Source organism: Rutidosis leptorrhynchoides, chromosome 5, assembly GCF_046630445.1.
Source record: "Rutidosis leptorrhynchoides isolate AG116_Rl617_1_P2 chromosome 5, CSIRO_AGI_Rlap_v1, whole genome shotgun sequence".
Taxonomy (NCBI): Eukaryota; Viridiplantae; Streptophyta; class Magnoliopsida; order Asterales; family Asteraceae; genus Rutidosis; species Rutidosis leptorrhynchoides.
Window position 1 is genome coordinate 73,131,014 of NC_092337.1, and position 23,857 is coordinate 73,154,870.

General features: G+C 32.6%; 3 protein-coding genes across 3 annotated transcripts; 1 reads left to right on the plus strand and 2 right to left on the minus strand.

The window, feature by feature from the left end:
- The first annotated feature begins 840 nt into the window (after positions 1–840).
- On the plus strand, positions 841–9,120 carry LOC139847077 (ubinuclein-1-like). The gene is made up of 13 exons (XM_071836677.1): positions 841–1,251; positions 1,648–1,734; positions 1,847–1,939; positions 2,042–2,118; positions 3,124–3,688; positions 5,220–5,328; positions 5,763–5,872; positions 6,025–6,111; positions 6,845–6,970; positions 7,516–7,653; positions 7,743–7,790; positions 7,940–8,038; positions 8,443–9,120. The coding sequence occupies exons 1-13, from the start codon at positions 988–990 to the stop codon at positions 8,914–8,916; spliced, it is 2,277 nt and encodes a 758-aa protein (XP_071692778.1). The 5' UTR covers positions 841–987; the 3' UTR covers positions 8,917–9,120.
- Positions 9,121–11,094: 1,974 nt separating this feature from the next.
- LOC139847662 (proteasome subunit beta type-3-A-like) lies at positions 11,095–14,031 on the minus strand. Its single transcript, XM_071837389.1, has 7 exons — positions 13,901–14,031; positions 13,261–13,442; positions 13,010–13,117; positions 12,629–12,718; positions 12,160–12,244; positions 11,967–12,061; positions 11,095–11,429 (listed from the first exon to the last, which is right to left on the minus strand). Exons 1-7 carry the CDS (start codon positions 13,904–13,906, stop codon positions 11,381–11,383), a joined length of 615 nt encoding a protein of 204 aa, XP_071693490.1. The 5' UTR covers positions 13,907–14,031; the 3' UTR covers positions 11,095–11,380.
- A 1,024-nt stretch (positions 14,032–15,055) lies between these two features.
- LOC139847340 (membrane-associated protein VIPP1, chloroplastic-like) lies at positions 15,056–19,441 on the minus strand. The gene is made up of 11 exons (XM_071837007.1): positions 19,127–19,441; positions 18,543–18,646; positions 18,031–18,141; positions 17,845–17,909; positions 17,287–17,368; positions 16,919–16,993; positions 16,489–16,559; positions 16,313–16,395; positions 15,891–15,955; positions 15,627–15,701; positions 15,056–15,484 (listed from the first exon to the last, which is right to left on the minus strand). Exons 1-11 carry the CDS (start codon positions 19,248–19,250, stop codon positions 15,365–15,367), a joined length of 975 nt encoding a protein of 324 aa, XP_071693108.1. The 5' UTR covers positions 19,251–19,441; the 3' UTR covers positions 15,056–15,364.
- Positions 19,442–23,857: the final 4,416 nt, after the last annotated feature.

Sequence of the window (23,857 nt, forward strand, 5' to 3'; positions counted from 1 at the left end):
AGATTGAAATGAGATATGTGCAATCTAGCAAAAACTCTGCTGATCTTTTCACGAAAGCACTTCCAACTGCTATTTTCAGAACACACGTTCATAACATTGGCATGAGACATGTTCAAAAGATGTAACAGCTGAAGCGATGTCTACTTGAGGGGGAGTCAACTCCATGCTGCACTCTTTTTCCCTTAGCTAAAGTTTTTTCCCACTGGGTTTTCTTTAGCAAGGTTTTTAACGAGGCAGTAATTTATAGTTGATCTTCAACAAAATAAAATTGCTATCCAAGGGGGAGTGTTATAATAATAATAATAATATAGATATGGATAGTCAATTTTGGTGTATACATATAGTCAATTTTGGTACACAAAGTATGTATTTTTATATTGAGATTTTAGGCTATAAATACTCATGAATGCAAGCATTAAACTTGCACCATTTCTCACACTTACAAAGTGTTTCTTTCTTTCTCTCCATTATCATCATTGTTCTTACACTTCATTATTAGTATTCTAAATCAAGAATCAAATCACTAAAGGTAGTTATAAGCCTACTGAATTATAACATCAAGAATCAAACCACTAAAGGTAGTTATAAGCCTACTGAATTATAACATCAAGAATCAAACCACTAAAGGTAGTTATAAGCCTACTGAATTATAACAGAACCCTTGTATTCATGGGTCTCTTCACTATTTTATATGAGTCAAACAATTCAGAGCGGTAAAAAGCTGAACGAAACTGGGCTTGGGCTGAGAACGTGGGCCAGAAGGGTATATAGTTACAGTAGTATCTTTTTAGCAATGAGACAAGCTTAACACAAAAACAGAAAAAAAAAAAGAAAAAAACATTCATCAAAATTTGTTAGCGCCTATACCAAAATTCACAAATTCCTCTTAACCTAGGGTTTACATCAATCCAATTTCACCCATAAAACACACACAGTAACTAAACGTATGTAAGATCACCGTCAATTTATAGAAATTCAATTCAATTGATGGAGGGAGGAACCAGCGGTGGTACTACGTCGTCGACATTATTAAGCGGCGGTGGACGGCAGCGGTTCGAGGTGGAGCTCCGACCTGGAGAAACAACAATTGTATCTTGGAAGAAGCTTATTAAGGACGCCAATAAAGCTGCTCAAACTGAAATTGACAGTAAAAATATTGATAATAAAGCGGTTCCTGTACCATCTGTATCTATTCCTCCGGTTCCTGGTGCTGTGAATCCTGCGCTTGATACTCGCGTTGCGCCTATTTCTGTAATGTTCTCTATTTTAATCGATTCATGTTACTCGCGGTTTCAATTTTAGGGTTAATGAAGTACAGTCTGTATGAAATGTAGAGGGGGTATGCATGATATCACCTGTATTTTAGTTTTTTTATGTTTAATATTGTTTGTAATTTAATCCCGTGACTGTTTTCCGATCGTTTCGGATACGAGGACGGCCATAACTAGGCGATTTTGTGATGGCTACATAAAATAGTTTATAGTTTTAAAAAAAATTAGGTTAGGGTTTTACCAGAAATGAAATGAAGAATTGCTACATGAAAATATATACTGATACGATAACTGAGCTTATGATGTTGTTACTGCCCTGTTTTATTTTTTTGCAGGGGTTATTAGGGTTTTATTGATGATGTTTTGACTTGTGTAGGGGCAGTCTGCTGAAAATGAAGGCAACGATGCACCCGGTGGTAGCCGATTTAGTGCTGTCATTGAGAAGATTGAACGATTATACATGGTGTGGATTATGCTTATGAATTTATTTATTTGATTTATGATGAGGACTGATTGCTATCCAATCTAATGTTTAACGTATGTGTCTTGATGGTGTTATAATCATATACATTCAGGGTAAAAATAGTAGCGATGAGGAAGATCTTAACGATGTTCCTGATGATGATGAGTATGACTCAGACGACTCATTTATAGATGACGCTGAGCTGGTTAGTTAAGCTAGTTTTGCAATTTACATGTTCAGTTTTCTTGAATTTCATTACACTTTTTGTTTTCTTAAAATCCATACCTGTCTTCATTCTCTTTCGCAGGACGATTATTTCCAGGTTGATTATTCAGCAATAAAGCATGACGGATTCTTTGTCAACCGTGGGAAGTTAGAGCGCACGTTAGTTTCTTTTCATGTTATTTTGTTTTCACATTATGGCCCTTTTCGATTGAAGTTTACTCCCTTTGTTATAGACTATTGTACTTTGATCATATTCTACTTGCATGATATGCAATTTAGGTGGTACACTGGTACTAAAGTAGCACTCAGATAAAGTATTCTGCTTATTAAGTGCATATGTTGTTGAATGTTTTGTATTTGATTAAGCCTTTGGTTAATTTCATATATTCGTATAAGCACAGTTAAATGAAACTTAATACTATAGATCATTTGGCTATTAACTATTGTATGACACTTAGAATAGTTAATTGAGTACTTCAGTTGTTATACATGACTTCAATAATAGTGTTACATGACTCGATGTATAAATTGTCATTCTGGAAGCCTCACATAAATTAAATAATTCTCTTAATTGTTTCTTTAGTTTGCTGTAATAGTTTCTTCTGTTATTTACCTGCAGTAGAATGACTACTCGTCTTATTTGATTTTTTGTTCTTTTATCAAGTAGTTTCATAGTTTATTTTTCCACCTTTTTGTTAGTGTTGGTTATGAAATATAGTTTAGTTAAATATAATATTGTCGGATGTAAAATAAACATACTATTCCTTTTAAATAAATTTTTTTACGGAAAATAGGACTGCAATTTAAATTCACTCTCATAAGGCACTTAATGTTAGACTAATTTTGAAGCTTTCTGAACTAATGGTATTTTATATAGTTTCATAAGCGTGTTTGTGAAGAGATTGATTATATCTATGAGGTGTAAAATAATGGTATTCTTTAGACACACGTACAATATCTTCCCTGCTTTTAAGATGACAGCGGGTGGGAATAAGTAATGAATGGGGAACTAAATTAAAGTTGTATGCTCTTTTGGTTTGTCCAATATTTATTTTTTATTTCTTTTTCACCACAACACGTGTCTATATGTGAAATTTCTTTTATTCGGGATAATTATTTTTTGTTTCCTTTTTTTTTCTGACTGCAGTATGTTTATCTTGATAGGAATGAGCCTACCGTTATTCCAACCGAGCAACCAAAAAAGAGAAGAAGAAAGGATTCAACAAAAGGTAACAGTGAGAACAACGATGGGAATATGCCAAATAAACAACTAAAAATTAATAAAAAGGAAGGGAAAAAAATAGTGCCATCTGTCGACAAGAATTCGACTACCCCATCCCGTAGCATAACAATACCAACAGTAACATCTGAAGATATGCGGTACCAGAGTCCAATAATAGCTCTTGGAACGGTTGTTAAGAAACCTTCCGATCCTAAGAATTTATCCGATCCATCTTCAACAAAGGTATATAATGGTGAAGGTAAAGTAACAACAAAGAACATTGACAAACAGAAAACTGGTGTTCTTCAAACTAAAAAACATGTTTCTAAATCAAAAGATGGTCTTCCAAGTCAGAAGACTGTTGACAAGGGTGGTGATGTGCAATTGAAGTCTCAAGGACAAATGACTAACAACTCAGAAGAGTTGAATCAATCAGCTTTGCCAAAGGAGAAAAACGTAATTCAACAACAGGCAGATATCAAGGCTTCTGATAATGCTCAGCACCCGGTGAATATCTTTCCTCTTTTGATGCCAATTTGATGTACTTGCATGTTTTTTTATGTTGATTATTACATAATGCTTTGACATTTTGATGTGCACTCACACATGCGAGAACACAAAAAATTAAAAAACATTCATCAATAGCAAGTTTTTTAATAATGGTTTTATACTTCTTCATGTCTTGAGGTAGTAGTGTGATATTATATTAATGCTTGTCAACACAGCATATTGGCGGCATGCATCTTTGGCTGCTTTTTTTTTAATGCGCTAACGCAAGGTGGTTCCGGAAGAGTCGTAGGAGAAATAAGGAAGGAAAAGATATGCCTGCCAATAAATATATTTTATATAAATATGATAACTTTCAAGCAGTTTACTCAATTACTAAGGCTTTGTTCTAGAATTTTAATGATAAAATTTGTGGGAGACCATTACATAACTACTTTCCTTGTAAGCCTCAAGTCTTTCGCTTCACTAACAACCAGAAGTTGGTCGAGAGAAAGTTTTTGACAAACACTCAACATCATATTTAGTGGATTAGTAAAGACACGTTGAGCACTAGAGTTCTATTTAATAACTATAATTTGTTTTAACACTACCTGATAAACAAAAACATGAAGAAGACAAGCCTACTCTTCATGAGAATAGTAATGATTATATTATCATTACATTACCAGATCTTAGATTAGTATTTTGATTGAATCTTGCATGTCAGTCTAGGTCATTATAAGGATCATTTCTCAATTGTGCAAAAATTGGAGTTGGATAAGGGGACTGTAGATAAACAGTTATCCTTCTATATAAGTAGTTGATAACCACCATCTTGAGTTTTACACCTTTTTGTAAAGATTTGGTGGAAAACAATAGATCACCAAAAGTAAGATACCCTTTACAAGAATAAAATGAATATCAATTCATTGGTCAACCGATGTTACGTAATCGGTAATTCAACTCGATTTAGCAATAACAATAATTTATTTAATAACTCAATAAAGGTTTCATTTTTGGCCATATGGCCCCTTTCATTAATATGTATTCATGGTACATTTTGTTAGTATGATTGTACTTCTTGATATCTCACCGGTTAGCATAAAATTTTTGACCAACTTAAAATAAGCCACATCAGACATATACCGTGATTATACGTGTGACAATCTATGACATATGTGTCGTTGAAATATCGACGCTAGAGGTTATATCAGTGACTCCTTTGAGACTACTATTAATTACCTACTTACCTAGTGTTATGATTGACTCCGTATAGTTATAGAAGATTTTGGTATCATCTTTATCCTGTTATAATATATACTTGTTACTTTATTAGCCAGCGATTCGGAGGAATAACTGACGGACTGATGTTAATGAGCTTTCCTTTACATGTTATGTTTGTGAAATTAATGTATATTAAAGATCATTTACCTGTTACTTATTTTGATACGGAGTCTCTTTTAAGTTGTCAAAAATAGTAAGGCTCACATTTATCGTATTTTGAAAGAAATATTTTGCAATGTATTTTATTGATTCGTATATTATTTTAAAGCAGAAGACTCCACAAACAGTGAGAAAGGAAGGTTCAGTTACAAAAGCTAAAGGTGCAAATACGGTGCTTGAAAAAGCTATCAGGGATTTGGAGAAGACGGTTGCAGAAAGTAAGTGTAACAATTACCTTGTCTGTTCTCAATTTTAATTAGGTGGCAACATAGACCCATTAACTTGTGGATAGGGCTGGCTCAGGTTTCATTTATGTCTAATGGGTCAAATGGAATGAATATATACGTTTATTTTTTTATCAATCTTCAGGATATGGGTCTAAAGGCACCCAAGATATGTCTATAATGCATCAACCCTCATTTATATTAAACAAATTATGAACAGAATAATACACTTCTTGCAATCATATATGGGCATATGGCACTTGAGATTATATGTTTATTTGACAAAGTGCTTCGAGTCAACTCATCTTGACTCAACTTGTTTTGACTTGGTACAAAAGACACTACCGTTTTGCTTCTTTGGTTCAAATTGTTTATGGAAATGGTTACATCATGTTGTTTAAATGTTCACAATTTTGACATTGCTACAGTAAGACCACCAAGTACAGAGGTTACTGAAGCTGATAATCCATCTCAGGCTGTCAAAAGAAGAATGCCTCCTGAAATAAAGCAAAAGCTGGCTAAAGTTGCTCGAGTGGCGGTAATATGCACCAAATTCTCCCTTTATTTTCATTTTCATTTAAATTTAAATTTAAATTTAAATATTCAAATGGCTCTTCTGTTTATTTTTTAAAAGACTAACATAACACTGGAGTACATATATATCTAATGTTTTAATTGGTGTTTTGTTAGCATGCTATTCGTGGAAAACTGTCAAAGGAGCTACTTAATCGTTTGATGAGCATTGTTGGTCACCTGATACAGATCAGATCATTGAAGGTATTCATTTATCGTTAATTCGTTATAATTATAAAGTTGTTTATCTGCTGATTATATGCTGTTTATCTCGTTCATCTGTTGAGAATTTTAGTTGAGGGGGTTAACTTAAGGTGTGCAATCTTGAACCGAACTATATGTGCATGTGTAGATATGGGCTTTGCTTCATCTTTAGCGGGTAAAACAAAGACCTAACAAAATGTAAAAGCAAGTCAAATGGGTTGTATATTTTATCAAGTTAAAAGTTGCCCATTGTACTTATCTAAATGCATAAACCTAAAAAGTATCTTGTTAAATGTCTTCATAATTATATGTTACACTCTATCTGTCTAAAAATGTTCTCTTCTAAGTAGTATTATGTGTTGACTGTAAAAAAAAAAAAACTGTCTTCTTTGACCTTCACTCAACTAGCCTATTTCCACCTCTACTTTCACTGCATGAATTGAATCGTTTGATGATAGATTTGAAAGTTAGTTAAGGATAATGAAATAATATCAATATATCAAATATTTGGGTTGTCATAACATAGACAAACAGGTTATGACTATTCACTAATGTGAGTGACAGATGTAGTTAGGTACTATAAATTACAATCTTTAAAGATTAATCTAGGTAATTGAAAAAATGTACTGAGATACTGCATGGATTGTATCTTAGTATGTTCAATTTACCAACTACGTGCATCATTTTTTAAGTTACTTCGGGTCAATTTCTTACTTCACATCTTCTGTCACAGAGAAATCTTCAAAATATGGTTGATATGGGAGAGTCTGCTAAAAAGGAAAAAGATGCCAAATTGCAGCAGTTAAAGAAAGAAGTAGATGAGATGGTTAAGTTGCGGGCCCCCATGATGAAACCAGAGGTATTAATCTATACCATATTGGTGGCATGCATCTGCATTTAGTTAGAAAGATGGTATTTTATCAAGCTGATATGGCAATTTGGTTGATCTTGAATGTGTCAGATAGTTCAAATATGAAAACTTAGTCAAAAAGTGAACGGACTGAACATGTCAAACATGTTGAAGGTCGCTCAAAGTCGATGTTTAATGCGTAAAAGCTCTCAAGTTACTTTGTTTAAAGGTTTAGACTATATGCCAAGAGTATCATTTTGAAATCATAAGTAACACATTTTTGTATTGAAAAAAGATTTGGAGTAAAAGTATTAGCGGGTCAAACCTAACCTGTCCTGATACTTAAAGAATGGCCCATTTCATCCTAAACCTTTTTGAACCCATCTTGCCACCTCTAGTTTTAACAAACCTGGTTGAGATATTAGATTAATAGCTATTTATGTTGAAACTATCTCTTCTAGATGTCTCTCACATATTATGGTCCAATGCATTCATCAACTACTGTCAATATTTAATTGAGTTTGTTGTTGCTCTATAATGTCCTTTAATTTCAGGCTATCGAGCAGCAGGCTGCTGGTTCATCTGATGATTTTCGGGAAAATAGCACTAAAGAAAAAGTTCAAAAAACTAAATACGCCACTAATGATGCTTTAGAGGACAAACTTTGCGAACTTTATGATCTTTTTGTCGATGTACTCTAATCTGACTCTACATATGGATAAAACTTTCCATTATGCATTCTTTATATGAAAAACAGTTTACATTGTAAATTTTATTTCAGGGTCTCGATGAAGATGCAGGTCCCCAACTTAGAAAGTTCTATGCAGAGGTAAACTTTGATTCCACATGCTATTGTTCTTTTTATTATTGGATAAGCTTTAGGATCATATCATTAAAATAGTCTTGGTTTAAACCACTGCATTTGTTACCCTTTGATCAGTTTAAAGATTATTTACATGTTTTATGTCCATGTTTCAGCTTGCAGAATTGTGGCCAAACGGCTGTATGGATAACCAAGGGATTAAACGGGCAATTTACAGGGCGAAAGAGAGGAAAAAAGCATTACACGTGCGCAAGGTATGGGGAAAATATGAATTTTCATCTCCTCTCATTTATCTTGTATACAGTCTCATTAGAGGTGGCAAAATGGGTGGGTTGGGCAACAGGTTTCATAAAGGATTTTTTGTGGTGGTAGAGATTGAAGTAGGCCGGTTTGGTTTGACTCCCATCATTTATTGCCTAAAATGGTGTTAAAGCTGGCACCTTTAATGGAGGTGGCAACCTCAAATATTTAAATTTTTTGAACAGATGAATAAATTTGGACTAAGCTATCTTTCAAGTAAAACCCAAATCGACTGGTTTGACCGGTACCAAATAAGTTTTTTTTTTGGAACCTGTTGCCACAGCACAATTAAAAGTTGGTTGACTTTATATATCATATAACTTATTGTATTTATCCTTTATTTTTTTATATTAACAAGGACCAGGAGAAAATTAAGCGGAAAAAGTTACTTGCTCCAAATACAGAGACGGTTACCATCGATCCTATTTCTGCGGGTCAGGTGCAACCCACTTCAGATAAACTCGCCACAGAGATAAGTGAACCTGTGAGATCGATATCCAGTTCAATTGCCGCCGCTAATACCGCTCCACGGCCGCCACATGGTCCCACCACAGACAAGCAAAAACAAGAGAAGCTAAAGGGTAATACCAACAATCAGAGCAACACAACAGTTTCTGAAGTTTTAGTGAAGAAGAAGGCCAAAAGGAAGCACGAGTCTGAGTTGGATCTCAAAAAGTCAACTTCTGCACAAGGGGAAGAAAAAGGGAAGACAAGTAAGCAAATAGTTGGCGGTGTTGTGAAGCCCGCCACCACTCAGCCACCCGTGGGTCCTACTTCAGGTGGTGGTCTGCCAGTGCAGCCGGTGGTGAATGGAACAGTTGACATGGTGTAACTTTGAGGTTAGTCACCAATTCCAGAGCAACAATGTTATATCCACTTGTATACTTCAAGGTTGCTCTGGATTTGGCATTTTGAGTTTCGAGCGCTAACTCAGTATGAAAGTTAATAGATTTTTTCGGATGGTTGGGTCTTACTTATATAGCTAGCTACCTTTTTGTTACCGGTTTTTATTTAGAGTTGCATAGTGTTTCAACAACCTTCTTTTGTGGCGTTTTTGAATTAAATGTTTTAAGTAGATAGATGTAAAATCGTGATGCATGTTCTCCAGATTGGTCTTATCAAATTAGGTTGGTGCAGTATTCAAATGCAACGTGAAATTCGATTTGGATATTTGGTATCTGAATTGAATTTACCAAATTACTGGTTTTTAATTTGAATCGGCCTGAAACATAGAAGGAAATTAGTCAAAATACATGTATTTTTTTTATAACAAAATATTCAATTTGTTGTTGAAAAATTAAGAATTTACACCATTTATTCGACTAGACTTGCACTCGATGACCAAGGGCCGAACTTTTACTTTTTGAGATAATGAGGGGTCCCTGCCCTTCTAACATTTGAGAAAGTAGTGCAATCTATAGCCCTTTCAGTTATGGACATTTAGGTTTTGAATTGATTAAATTGGAATCCGTATAAAAAGGTTATGATCAAAATGATGATGCTTTAGTAAATTTACATCATCAATTTATTTCACAGTTTTTAGATTCGAATCTCGCTAGCAACATATCTTGGGGTGTCAGAAAAAAGGTCGAGACCAGGAATTGAATTACCCAGTGAGGCCATATACATATGAGTGAATAGAAAAATCTTATTCATTTACCCATTTACACTTTACTCTTAAATAAAATCCGCTCCTCAAAACTTCTGTTCAAGCTTCGCCATTGATGACGACTTATTTGAACGCTTTGTGATCGTTTTTTCCAAGATCGTGACCGTGAAATGTTTTACGTACGCGTGCATTGTGTTTGAACAGGTTTTGCGAAAGTGGTTCAAGAGTCAACAAGTGTAATATTGGGTCACCAAGTGTTGTGTTAGAGTTCAAAAAGGTTTGCGTTCAAGTTTGAGTCCGAACGTGTTTGAACACGAACGTGTTCTAGTTTGAATTTGAACAGGTTCTAGCACGAACGTGTTTTAGTTCGATTTTGTTCGAACATGATGCACGGGTACGTAAAAATATTTCTCTGTCACGATCATGGAAAAGCTTCGTCACGAGGCGTCGAACAACTCGTGTGCGAGTCTGTTCGAACGATGGTGTAAACTCTCAATTGTTTTACAAAGTGTATTTTGTTCTAGATTTTCTTATAAAAGTATATTTTGACTAATAAACCTAATATAAATTCAGATTCTACTTATTTTTTTATTGAATTCCTTTACTAATAAAATACTTTTTAAATATAACATCAGACTATTCTATGAAGATATATATGCATTAAGATAATTCCTTTGATAAAGCTTATGAATATTGTTCTTATTCAAATTTAAAGGAGTTCTAGTTGTCATTTGAATTCGATTTTCATTTCTTATTTATACAAATGTCTGCTTTTTTCAAACAACTAATCCCACACTTTAAATAGGAGTATTGCCAAAACTGAATTGGACGTGGGGCTGTTGGGTCAAATTTACCTTATTGTTGGTTACTTGGTTTTATGGCTAGGATTTATTATTAGTAAGTTGTCATGGTTTTAGTTCTGTGGTTATCATTCATGTTTCATTGTGAAAGTTATAAATTTTAAAAAGGTTAACAGAAGGATCAAAAAACATCGAATAGACATGAATGACTTACAAGACGTCAAGACGTCAAGACGTCAAGACGAACATAAAATAATGGTCTGATTCTAATAATGCCAAAGAAAGCAAAATTTAAATTTTTTTGGTCAGAGGTAATACACATCCTTAGTGGTGATTAAATTTTTTTTAAATGTGAATCAAATTCTCTTTACCGCATTAACAAGTAAAAATTGTTAACTTTTGTAGTAGTCACTTCTTTCCTTCGTTATTTTTCACTTAAAATCTTTGAACGAATAGTTTTAGGGAATAAAAAAGTTACTAATAAATTAGATATTATTTGAGCTTAAAGCGTATCAATTTAGTTGATACCACTAGCTTAGCACACGTTAACCTGAACACAAGACAGATTAACCCAAGTCAACCAACAATAACTAAATTGGTCAACTTTGCCAAAGTAATCATGCTTAAAAGCCCAAGATAAGTTTAAACAAAAGATAACATCTTTGACAGGGATGATGATAACTGTTACACAACAATGCCATTAAAGTCTGAAATTCGGTCCAAGTTTTCAAGCTAAAACCGCAAGACTATATATAAGCTAAAGGATGCCAAATACAATAACATGATCAAATCAGCACCCATGCTTACCCACCTCAAATCTGAAGGTAAATTGTTCATATCCCTAACCAAATAGATTCAAGGCTAAATAGCTTTGTGTTTAGAGCAGCTTAATCCATTCTCCCTTTCAAGATTCTTTCGGTCACTTCAGTTGGTGTACTACAACAGAATCATAAAATAAACTATCATGTTAATATCTTACACTACATGCAGTGGCGAAAGTAGTAAGGGACAGAGGGGGCACCTGCCCTTTTCTTAATTTGCCCCAAGTGGATTTTCCCCCCCCAAGAGTGTCTATATTTTGCACAAAAGCCTCCATATTTTTCCCAAAACCTTCATTTTTTGCCCAAAAACCTCCATTTTTTTTTTTGCCAAAAAACCTTAATTTTTTTGCCAAAAACCTCAATTCTTTGCCCAAAAATATCCATCTTTTGCCCAAAAAAAAAGCTACGCTTTTGGAAAAAAAATCGCTCCCGGTGAAAATTTTTCTATTTCCGCCACTGACCGCATGCATTATCATGGGATCTAGATGAATTTAAAAAGAATGCAGAAAACAGGTGATAATGAAAAGATAAAATTCAATTAGAGGTGGTGAAGTTCGCCCGTTTTGACATGTTACCCAACTGTCCCGCCCCATCCGTCTTACCACTTTGGTACAAATCATAGAAGAATGAATATGCTTGGCATGAAACTTACACAACGTAGACATGCCCTCCCCATCCACTCAAACAATCACGATCAACCGATGATAATAGTGCTTGGGAAATAGTCTCAAACAGCTCTTCATGTTCCTACACACACAGTAACAAAAAGTGACTAATTATAGGTAACATTTGGTTAGGAGATTACACATTAACTAACCATAATAAGGGAATATAAACAAAATTACCATGTCGGGCTTAAACATGGATTCACACGCACCATAAAGAGACTCCGACGCTGTTCCAGCAACAACAAAATCTTTTGCAAGTTCTCTATGATACAAATAAAATAAGAACGATAATGAATTAACACCAGCTTCAAATTCCTCTAAATTTCATCAAAAACATATTACTAAATTTCAGAGATTTAATTAACACATAGATCAACATTGTAAGGAAAAGGATCATCGCATAATCTCCAATAATAATTGGGAAAACGAGATGACTTAAATACAAAATGGAAGCTTCAAGAACAATTCATGAAGCCAATTGACAAAGGATCATCATATAGAATTATGTGACCACAGATTTACAAAACTTTTAACACGTGACTTAAGGTATCTCATATCACGTGTTAGCACGTGTCTTTTAGAAATAAATAATAGACTATAACAGTCCAGTTAAAGGATAACAATGAAGCATAATAAGTATACATACTTTGCTCCGATCGAGTCCATTGTACAAATGAATGGCTTGTCATCCTCACCCAAACCAGCAATCACAGGCTGGCAGAAATAAGGTCCAAACCTACACATTAATCAGTACATTATCTTGATTAAACATTGAGACTTCAGAAATGAAAACAATAAAAACTTCTTACTACAAAAAAGATCCTAATCACTTCACATTTATAAAATAAACATCAATTAAGTTGAGCAAGAGGCTCCTATAGTCCTGTTAACCAATCAATGTAACAGAGGGTATAACAAATTAACGATCCAAAGTATGACGAAACACAGATGGACTGGTGTATATTACACATGCATAGGACTCAAAAAACCAGAAACACAGACACAAAAAAACAAGCTTTATTCTAACCTTTTCTCATAAAGAATAGCAGAGACAAGACTAGCAAAAGTTTCAGGCTTCATGTCTCTTTCTTCACGAAGCTGATACAGTTTGTGGCGAAACACAAGCCGCTGATGACTTCAATAAATACAATATACAAAGCCAGTTAAATGCACAGCAAAATGTACCAGAAATACATATAATCCTCATCATTGATATACAAGAAGCAGTTGTAATGTTGTTATCATGAGACCATAAATTAATAACATTTAAATACTTACAGCGTTTGAACGTCAGAACCAAGACCAGATAGACCAAGAAAAAGCTTATCATGAATCTTGAAAATTCTTTGAAAATCAGTTGCTACAGTTTGTAACTGCACGCCAAGTCTACGATCACTCGCAATAGCAAAACAATTCTTACCTACCATAGCCACCAAGGCACTTCCATTATACTCGAATATCTGTAATATAATACAGTAACGATTAACAAAACATAAAAATATATAAAAATCATATTTTACAGCATGAAATCATCATATTTTGGAATCATTTAGATGATTGTATTACCTCAGAGTCAACTTCAACAATCACAACTTGATATATACATTTAATTAATTTAATATTTTTTTAACAGCAGATTGGGATCTGTAGCTCATTATACATTTAATGTGCTATATATACAGTGAACTTCACATGCATATTTAATTAGATGAATTCCTGATAATTATCGTTTACATTTAACGAATCAACAACAAGTTACATTAGAGAAATGATTAAAGTGACAGATAATTGCTGCCAATTTATTAAACATGGAAGAAAAAATGGAAAGATTTTGTAACCCTAGTCCCTAGGCTTTTGCAGCTTGAATTAAACATACATATACATATAAAAATTAATTGAATAATGCGTTGTTACTTACCGACATCGATTGAAATTGAAAGAAAAAATTGAGGGTTTCTGCAGATCAAAGAGTAAATTGCAATGATTTTACTCAGCGACAGGTTTTAATCAAAGCTTTCAGTAGCTTGGACAACGGGTAATCATTTTTTTATTATTAAAAGAAAATAAGTTCATAATATAGCCCCATAATTTAATCAAATGTATATATAGTCCTTCAAGTTTTAATTACCAGTTCTATTTCCATGTTACTACATTGCTAATCATAATCATAATAATCTGAATCTTAAATTCAAATCTATCTATATCTAATTCTAATTCTAATTCTAATTCTAATTCTAATTCTAATTCTAAATTCTAAATAAAATTATAACATAAGGTAAAACAAAATGGAAAATGATGTTTCACGCTACCATATCAACCTAATAATACTTTATGTATCATCCACTAATTTTCTCTTCAAACTATGATTATTGATCCTTTCATGTAGGTGTATGACGTGATGTAAAATATTTTTTTATAGTAGTGTTATTATGTTATCTTTTATATGATGTATAATTCGGCAACTAAACCAAATAAAAATGACAAAAAATTAAACCGAATTTGAATTCAATTTTCAATTCAGTTTCGTTTCGATCTCACTTTTTTGAATGCAATTAAACCAAAAAACGACGAATTCAAAACTTCGAATTGAAATCAAAAACAATTTCTTACTATTATTATTTTGGTTAAAGTTCTATTTTTATTGCATTTCCCATTTTAATTGAAACCGAACCGACTTTGAATTCGAGTTTTGTTCACTTTCGGTTTTGAATTTGATTTACTTTCGATTTTACTTAAAAAAATTTCACAAATGAACCGATTAAACCGAAAACTTAATCCATAAACAACCCTACTTTGTATAGATGAGGGTGCGCATAATACTCAATTCAACCGGTACCAGGTCTCGCGCTCGAGAGGCTTGATTACCCGAGGTTCTATCTTCTATGGGGAGCCAATGTGCTCGTTCATAGGAAGGTGTACTTGCTTAAAAAAATCCTACTTTGTGACTGAACCATATCTAAACTAGTAGAAATGTACAACAATGCTATTTTTAACTGTAGCAATCATTTTATATAGTTAAAGTCTAGAATCGGATCAAGTTGAAATTTGAAATCAATATAGTAGATACGTGTAAAATAATACATACATTGCTTGCCAATAGATACATTATTATGAACTCTACCTATCAGAAGTTATAAAAGGCGAATTTAACATCCATCCATTTGCAGTCTGATTGTAATTTTGGATCAGAAACTTTTCTACAGGAAGGATCAGCAAAATAAAACCTACTACAAGACACCTAAACGTAAGTTCATAGCAATTTTCATGGTAGACGGTCTGAACAATCTTTCCATAACCAACTTCTCAAAAACAAGATATGAACTTTCGATAATAAGCCTAAAGTACGATTCTTTACATATGGTGCACAGAGAATGTATTATATTTATAGGTCCCTGGTTCTTTGCCTTAAGTTGTTAAGTTCTTTCTCGATTTCAAGATCGGGAAATGGGTAAGCTGCTTTTGAGTTAGCTGTCGTCGTTCTCCCTGGTGGAAGCTCGCCTTTCTGTTCCACAAAACGGTTAGAACCAATAATAACATGAAAACATGAAACAAACATAAAAAATAAAGGTATATTACTATAATTGTAACGTACTATATTATTTATATTTTATATAAATTATATAGGAGAAACAAACATAAGGTACCTTTGTGCTTCCAGATAGTTCCTTCTTCAACTGTGCAAGATCGTCATCGACAGATGAGCCCTCCAGCATTGCAAACTGCAAAACATACATAAAAAGATCTTAAACGCTGTGAATCCAATTCGAACGACACATAGGTATAAGCCCAAGTACAAGCTGTTGGCTTTTTTTACTGAAAAAATTAGTAGGGGTTACCTTTTTAAAAATAATAGGTAACTGAAAAAATCTAGGGAAATAAAAGAAGAGGATTGGCAACGATGAGTGTACCTTTCCTTCAAGATCATCAGTAGTTAGCTGATTAAGCGATTCTGCTTGGGACTCCATGGTCAAAACTAATATCGGAAGACATAAACAAAGTTAAGATTATTACTATGCCATAATGTTTTGATAAGACCTTTTGTATATAATATCATAATTTGAGATTTGTATATCGTATTATAGAGATTTTGATTTAGAGTTTGCACAAGATTCGATTTTAGTTTTTCTGTTTTCAGCTTATGCAAAATTGTCATTTTAAGTGTGATTGCCAACATATCATTGCAAGATAATCTATAAACGTTTTCTTATATATAACACACTTGAGAATTTATATAAATTTGAAACCACTTCAAATCACAATATTTAAGGCATAAATTATTTATGCACTATGCAATGAATTAGTTCAAAAATTGGAACACAAGGAAACAAACCTTTTTCTTCCATTTTCTCAAATGCTGAAAGCGCACTGCTTGTATTGACATTTCCCAACATTTCACTGACTTTTGTAGCAGTCCTGCATATTAAAAATTGTTCACACATTGATTAAAATTTGTGCAAAATATATAAAACTGATAAAAGATAAAATGTATCAGGTATGAACACAAACTTTGCGGATTGTGCACGTGCTTTTAGTGTATCTTTTTTCGACTTAGCCTCTTGTATCTTGCTTTCAAGAAGCTGTTAAGAGAAGGGAATACGATCAAACAACAATGTAAAAATGTCAAAATAACGCAAGAGTAACTGCAAACCAGTTTTCCTATCTCGTGTTTCTAAAGATAACTAATCTATAGTTAGAAAATCATAACATAGTTACAATGCGAATCCAATTTTTATTAAGTAAATACAAAAACAATCAACAAGTTGAAGCATTTTGAATAAATTTTGGGTCTTTTGATTCCAGTTTCCCTCTATAGCTAATTCTTTAGATACTTACAAAAGTTACCCGTCCAAAGCAAAGCAAAGAATGCAAAACATGAAAACGTTATTTTGTAGATAGGAACAAAATAAAAGATATATAGATAAGTGGTAATACACACCCGTGTATTGCTAACAAGATTCTCCACAACACCTTTTTGTTGATCAAGTTGGCTCTTCAAAGATGCTGCATTGTCCTGTAAAATATTACAGAAAAATCATCATAATATAATACTAAGGAGAACAAGGTACTGTATGGTCCTTAATATAGGTTAATAATATACTTTTTAAATTAAATTATATGACAAGTTATTACTTAGAAGGTACAATCATCCTTAGCTGAAGGGTGTTTATTTTGTCGAATTTGAAATATGCTTATTTCAACCATATAATGAACCGAGCAAATGCATACTTGCCATTAGGATATTCAAGAAAAGATATGAATATCAGTACATTATGCCTATATAAAAAAAATACAATAAAGTCTTACAGCGTACGATTTACGTCTCTTTAACGCTTCACGAGCAAGATCCTCTTCCCCCTTACCTAGAGCAAGTTGTGCTCTTTTGTACCTATAAGATCCAAATCAATATAAGAACATTATTTATAATTGGGACCATCGATTGCTTAGCAGCTTTATGAACCCCATTATCTGATCATTACAATTTACCGATTTAAAGTTGCAAAAATTAGTTTTTTAATGTTTGGATGATATATTCTGCGTCATATTAATTAGAGATTGTATAATCAAATTTCGATGATGAGTATCATACCAGCTGCAACAAATATAAAAATAATCTATGTAATAAACAATACTTATTTGCCTCGCCTTTTAACCTAATATAAAGAACCTTTACTCCAAGTGCAGAAAGCATCTCATATGTTCTAGCAAAATATCCAATAAATTAATTTAATCTATATATTTCTTATTAAAACAAACATTACAAACCAGTTAAACGGCTTATAGTCTAATTAAATCTTACAACTTCAAGTATTAAATATCTTATAATCACTTTCAAATATGTAACTGTTTATAGTTTATACTCACCAATCATCAGAAGCTTGCTCAGCAGCTTTGTATTTGTTCTCCAAGCGCTTTTGAGATGCCAAAACCTTCACAGAAAAAAAGAGGGACGATAATTTATTATCTTTAATATTTGTTGCACCAGAACCAACCTAATGAAATATTTTAAATTTTACAACCAAAAGTAAAGATAAATCTAAGAATGCATACTTGAGCTGTAGCTTGACGCATCTTTACTAGATCATCGTTCATTTCGGTAACGGCTTGCTCTAAGATTTTTTCCGGGTCCTCAAACGTGCTAATGAGTGCACTCGCATATGACTATGTTCATAAGAGATTATAAAGTAAGATTTAGACATTTAGTAATGCTTGATGAATGAAAATGAAAACCAAGCATACTATATAGGTGGCATAACAGCCGGGCTGGGTAACAACAAACATGTTAGGGTCAAAATCTTGTAACTTTTAGCACTGGTAAAACGGGCCGGACCACGTTGAAATTTTTCGTAAAGGATATTCTTTGACGTGTTTGACAGCATTACACAAACTATCTTACTGTAACGATATTCAGAATTATCAAGTAAAGGATTATTCAACCCGTTCCATTTACGTGATTTTAATTAACTTAACCATTTGACCCGTTATAGATAAAATATAACCCAATTAAATGGGTCGAGAATGTAACATCATCGACAAAATATATGACACAACATCCTACTAACCTTGACAACTCGTGAAAAACGGTCAAAAAGATTCATCCGAATACCATTACATCGTGTGGTACTAGGGCAAGCTAGCCGTATCCCTCTAACCTTTAACACTCCAACTGCAAGACAAATGAGAACATCAACGTTAACAAAAAGGCAGACTAAACAATAACTTATGGGGTGCTTAGATGTCAGTTAATCTGATTATTGTCACCCAAAGTTGCAATGATTAGTTGTAAGCAACTTAATTTAACCTTACTCAACTGACTTTATGATTCTAAGTTGAAAAATGACTTACAATTGGCACAGTCAGTCATTAAATAACATATACATTATTTCTAATATTTAGCCCTAGTTGAATCCTCAAGAATTGATAAATGATATAAATAACAAAAAAATAACTTCATCCTTTCATATTTTTATCATGGCTATGTCATTTCATTCAAGTTTGCAACATGTAAAGCAAAATTACTGAAAACTAGGGTTCTGTATCTAATACAATCTGATGATACAACATAGACATTATGCCTTTATTACGGACTAAAAATATAGAAGAAATTGAAATGGGTAATTTGTATTTCAATTAATTAACAAGTTACCTCCAGAACCCAGAAACAAAGTTCTGTTTTTTGAAATTATAATTCTGGTAGAAGAAGAGTCCTGTAATGATGCAGATGTGGTTGAAGCCATGCTTAACCCTGTAACTGGTGCTCTTAATGCCATATTATGATTATATCAATGAAAAACCACCAAATTCTGTTATATATACTGACAAAATCTTCAATTGCAAGTAGATGGAATGATGATAATCAATTTTATATACAGAACAGGCAATAATTTTGATAGAAAAGGGTTTTTTTTGGGGGGTTTGTTATTTGTGGTGGTGATTTGGGTGTGATGGAGGATGGATTAGAGCCACGGTGGCCCAATTAGTTAGTCTGCAGTTATATTTTAGCCCAAGCTTATACTTCTCACTTTTGTTTTTATCACATCTATTTATCTATATCTATATAGTCTAATAAACTTTTAAAATGATGACATCATCATTAAGCTAAATTACATTTTACTTTTTATAATGACGATGTTATAATTACATATTAATTTAATTAAAAAATTTAAAAGGCATTTATTATTATCAATAATAATTATTATTATTGAAAATATAAATATAAATATAAATATTAACTTTGAGCGAACTTTATGTTTGTAAAATCAATGACAAGTTTTTTAGTCGGAATCCGTGGTTCCACGGGGCAATAAACTAAATGACTTTAACATTTACATTCACTTAATATATAAAACATATCATTAAACTGTTTCGTTTAAACAAATCCGTGTTTCCACGGGTCATTTCACTAGTAGTCTAATAAACTTCTAAAATGATGATATCATCATTAAGCTTAATTTTCATAATGATGATGTCATAAATATATATTAATTTAATTTAAAAAATAATACAAAATCTTTTATAAAAGGAAATATTAATATCTCCTAAATTGTAACTTTATTTTTCTAAAAAAATTTAAAAGGCATTTATTATTATTATTAATTATTATTATTATTATTAAAAACATAAATATAAATACTCAACTTTGAACGAACTTTATGTTTGTAAAATCAACCACAAATTTTAGTCGTAATCCGTGGTTCCACGGGGCAATAAACTAAATGACTTTAACATTTACATTCACTTAATATGTAAAATATATCATTAAACTGTTTCGTTTAAACAAGCCCGTATTTCCACAGGTCATTTCACTAGTAAATCATAAAAAGATGAGGTTACCCAACTTTATCGTTCTTTGTTTCTAGACCAATTGTATTTGAAAATAATTTTGTAGGCTGATCAAATTTATCTTGTCGTATTTATAGGTTACCCATAATTGAAAGTGATTTTCTAGGTCATCTAAGTTAGTGTGTTGTTCCATAAGTTTCAAATCTGGCTAGAATCTCATTAGAAAATGTAAAAAATAACAAAAATAATCAAGCTTTTCTTGATTAACATTGTTTATATAACTATTACTCATTTCCAAATACATGAGTATTTGTGTTTTTAATTTTTTTTTTTCAAATAGTTTTTAGTCGAATTTCTTTTTTGTTATATATGTAATAACATAGAGCCTGGATGGCCTCCAAAATCACATTCATATATGAGTGGCCTAAATGCGAAATGATAAACTTGATTGGTCTGCAAAATCAATTTCAAATATGGGTAGCGTACAAACATAAAACAATTAACGCAAATGGCCTCCCAATATATAATATCTAAATGATTTTGTTAAAAAAACATTACATTATTTTTGCAACGACAAACACACACCTATTAAATAGTACGTAACGGAACTCTAACTCACAATTTTAAAGTTAGCATTCACCTCGATACTGCTATGTCGTAAGCCTTTTTATTACCCACTTTGCTTGAAATTTTGTGTATTTAATTTTGCTTCTATCTTGGTCGAAGTGCGTTCTGTCTCTGCGCTTTGTGTATTCCTTCACTTTTGGGACGAAATGTGTTATTGTTAACCTGTTTTAATTAATGCTTTCTGACATTTTCAAATTTATGTATATTGTTTTTATTTTGTAACGAGAAACCCCATATAAACGAGCACTTTGACTCCCCCATAGCAGGTAAACCTCTAACATGAGGAATCCAGGCGTCACACCGATGCCAAGTAAAACACCTTCCGCTGTAAATCCCTAATTAGGCTCAAGTGAACATTGCCAAAGATTGAACCCGAGACCTTCAAATTCACTAAAAGGCTTTTTGACCACTTGAGCAAAGCCTAAGTGGTTGTATATTATAACCCTAAAATGAGAATGCTCGTCATCAAAAATAAGAATAATCGTCAATTTACAAATTATTAGACTATTCTCAATCATGACATATTTTTAGAAAAAATAAACCATCATACAACATCACAGTAAAAATATTGAACATTTATCATTCATAACATGAATAATAGTGGTGAAAGTAATAGTAGTGATCATATCTTTGTTAGGTCAAATTGTTTATGTGCAGTGGCGGAAGCAGGAATTTCTTTTACCGAGGGTGAATTTTTGTTTAAAAGCATACAAATTTTTTATGGTCAAAATATGGAGGTTTTTGGACAAAATATGAAGGATTTTGGGCAAAATACGAAGGCTTTTGGGCAAAATACGGACGATTTGGGAGCAAAATATGGAGACTTTTGGGGAAAAAAATTCACTAGGACAAAATCGAAAAATCCATAACATTACTGGACCTCCAGGGCCTGTTGACCCTCACACTAATTCGCCCACTGTTCAGAGTCATCTCAGGAAATTAAGTCGTGTTCAAGTTGAGTTTCTAGAATCTATCTTCACAGAAAAAGAAGTCCTTGAGGCAATAAAAAAGTGTGATTGTTCGAAAGTGCCAGGACCCGATGGATTCAAGTTCAAGTTCTTTAAGATACATTGGGACTTAGTTAAGAAAGATCTTATGTGTGCATTATGTTGGTTTGGGGAGCATTGTGATATCTCCAAGGGATGTAATGCGTCGTTTCTCACCTTAGTCCTGAAAAAACCGAACCCGCTAAGTTTGAATGAATATAGATGATAATGCTAAAAACGAACATATATTTCATAGCATTATTCCTCAAGAAAGACAAGCTTTTAGTTGCAATTGTCCTATTTACAAGTGATATTCGTTTAAATAATAAAAGGTGAAGACAAAAGACAGATTCGACGAATTGAAGACGCAAACGACCAAAAAGCTCAAAAGTACAAAATACAATCAATAAGGTTCCAATTATTGATAAGAAACGTCTCGAAATTACAAGATTACAAGATTCAAAACGCAAAGTACAAGATATTAAATTGTACGCAAGGACGTTCGAAAATCCGGAACGGGGACCAGAGTCAACTCTCAACGCTCGACGCAACGGACTAAAAATTACAAGTCAACTATGCATATGAATATAATATATAATTAATTCTTAAAATTAATATATATATTATATTATATTTAAATAAACGTCGGCAGAAGAAAGCAACCAAATGTGGCTCTCCCCAGCTGGCCATGCGATCGCATGGCCTGGAAGGCATAAATCCATGCGATCGCATGGTGCACAGTTTCAGCCCACATGCCTATAAAAATCGAGCTTTGGTGCACCACAAAAACACATCTTTTTCTTCTCCTAATTCAACGTATAATATTTATATTTATATTATAATTTTAATTTTAATTTATAATAATAAGGGTGTGTTAGCGAATGTTGTAAGGGTGTAAGTCGAAATTCTGTCTGTGTAACGTTACGCTATTTTTAATCATTGTAAGTTATGTTCAACCTTTTTAATTTAATGTCTCGTAGCTAAGTTATTATTATGCTTATTTAATCCGAAGTAATCATGATGTTGGGCTAAAAATATTAAAATTGGGTAATTGGGCTTTGTACCATAATTGAGGTTTGGACAAAAGAACGACACTTGTGGAAATTAGACTATGGGCTATTAATGGGCTTTATATTTGTTTAACTAAATGATAGTTTGTTAATTTTAATATAAAGATTTACAATTGAACGTCCCTATAAATAACCATATACACTCGATCGGACACGATGGGCGGGGTATTTATATGTACGAATAATCGTTCATTTAACCGGACACGGGAATGGATTAATAGCCACTAGAATTATTAAAACAGGGGTGAAATTATGTACAAGGACACTTAGCATAATTGATAACAAAGTATTAAAACCTTGGGTTACATTCAGTCGACATCCTGGTGTAATTATTAAACAAAGTATTAAAATCTTGTTACAGTTTAAGTCCCCAATTAGTTGGAATATTTAACTTCGGGTATAAGGATAATTTGACGAGGACACTCGCACTTTATATTTATGACTGATGGACTGTTATGGACAAAAACCAGACGGACATATTAAATAATCCAGGACAAAGGACAATTAACCCATGGGCATAAAACTAAAATCAACACGTCAAACATCATGATTACGGAAGTTTAAATAAGCATAATTCTTTTATTTCATATTTAATTTCCTTTATTTTATATTTAATTACACTTCTAATTATAGCACTTTTATTTATTGTTATTGTATTTAATTGCACTTTTAATTATCGTACTTTTTAATTATCGCAAGTTTATTTTATCGCACTTTTATTTATCGCAATTTCATTATCGTTATTTACTTTACGCTTTAAATTAAGTCTTTTATTTATTTAATATTTTACATTTTGTTTTAACTGCGACTAAAGTTTTAAAATCGACAAACCGGTCATTAAACGGTAAAAACCCCCCTTTAAAATAATAATATTACTTTTATATATATTTGTATTTTTATATATTAAAACTA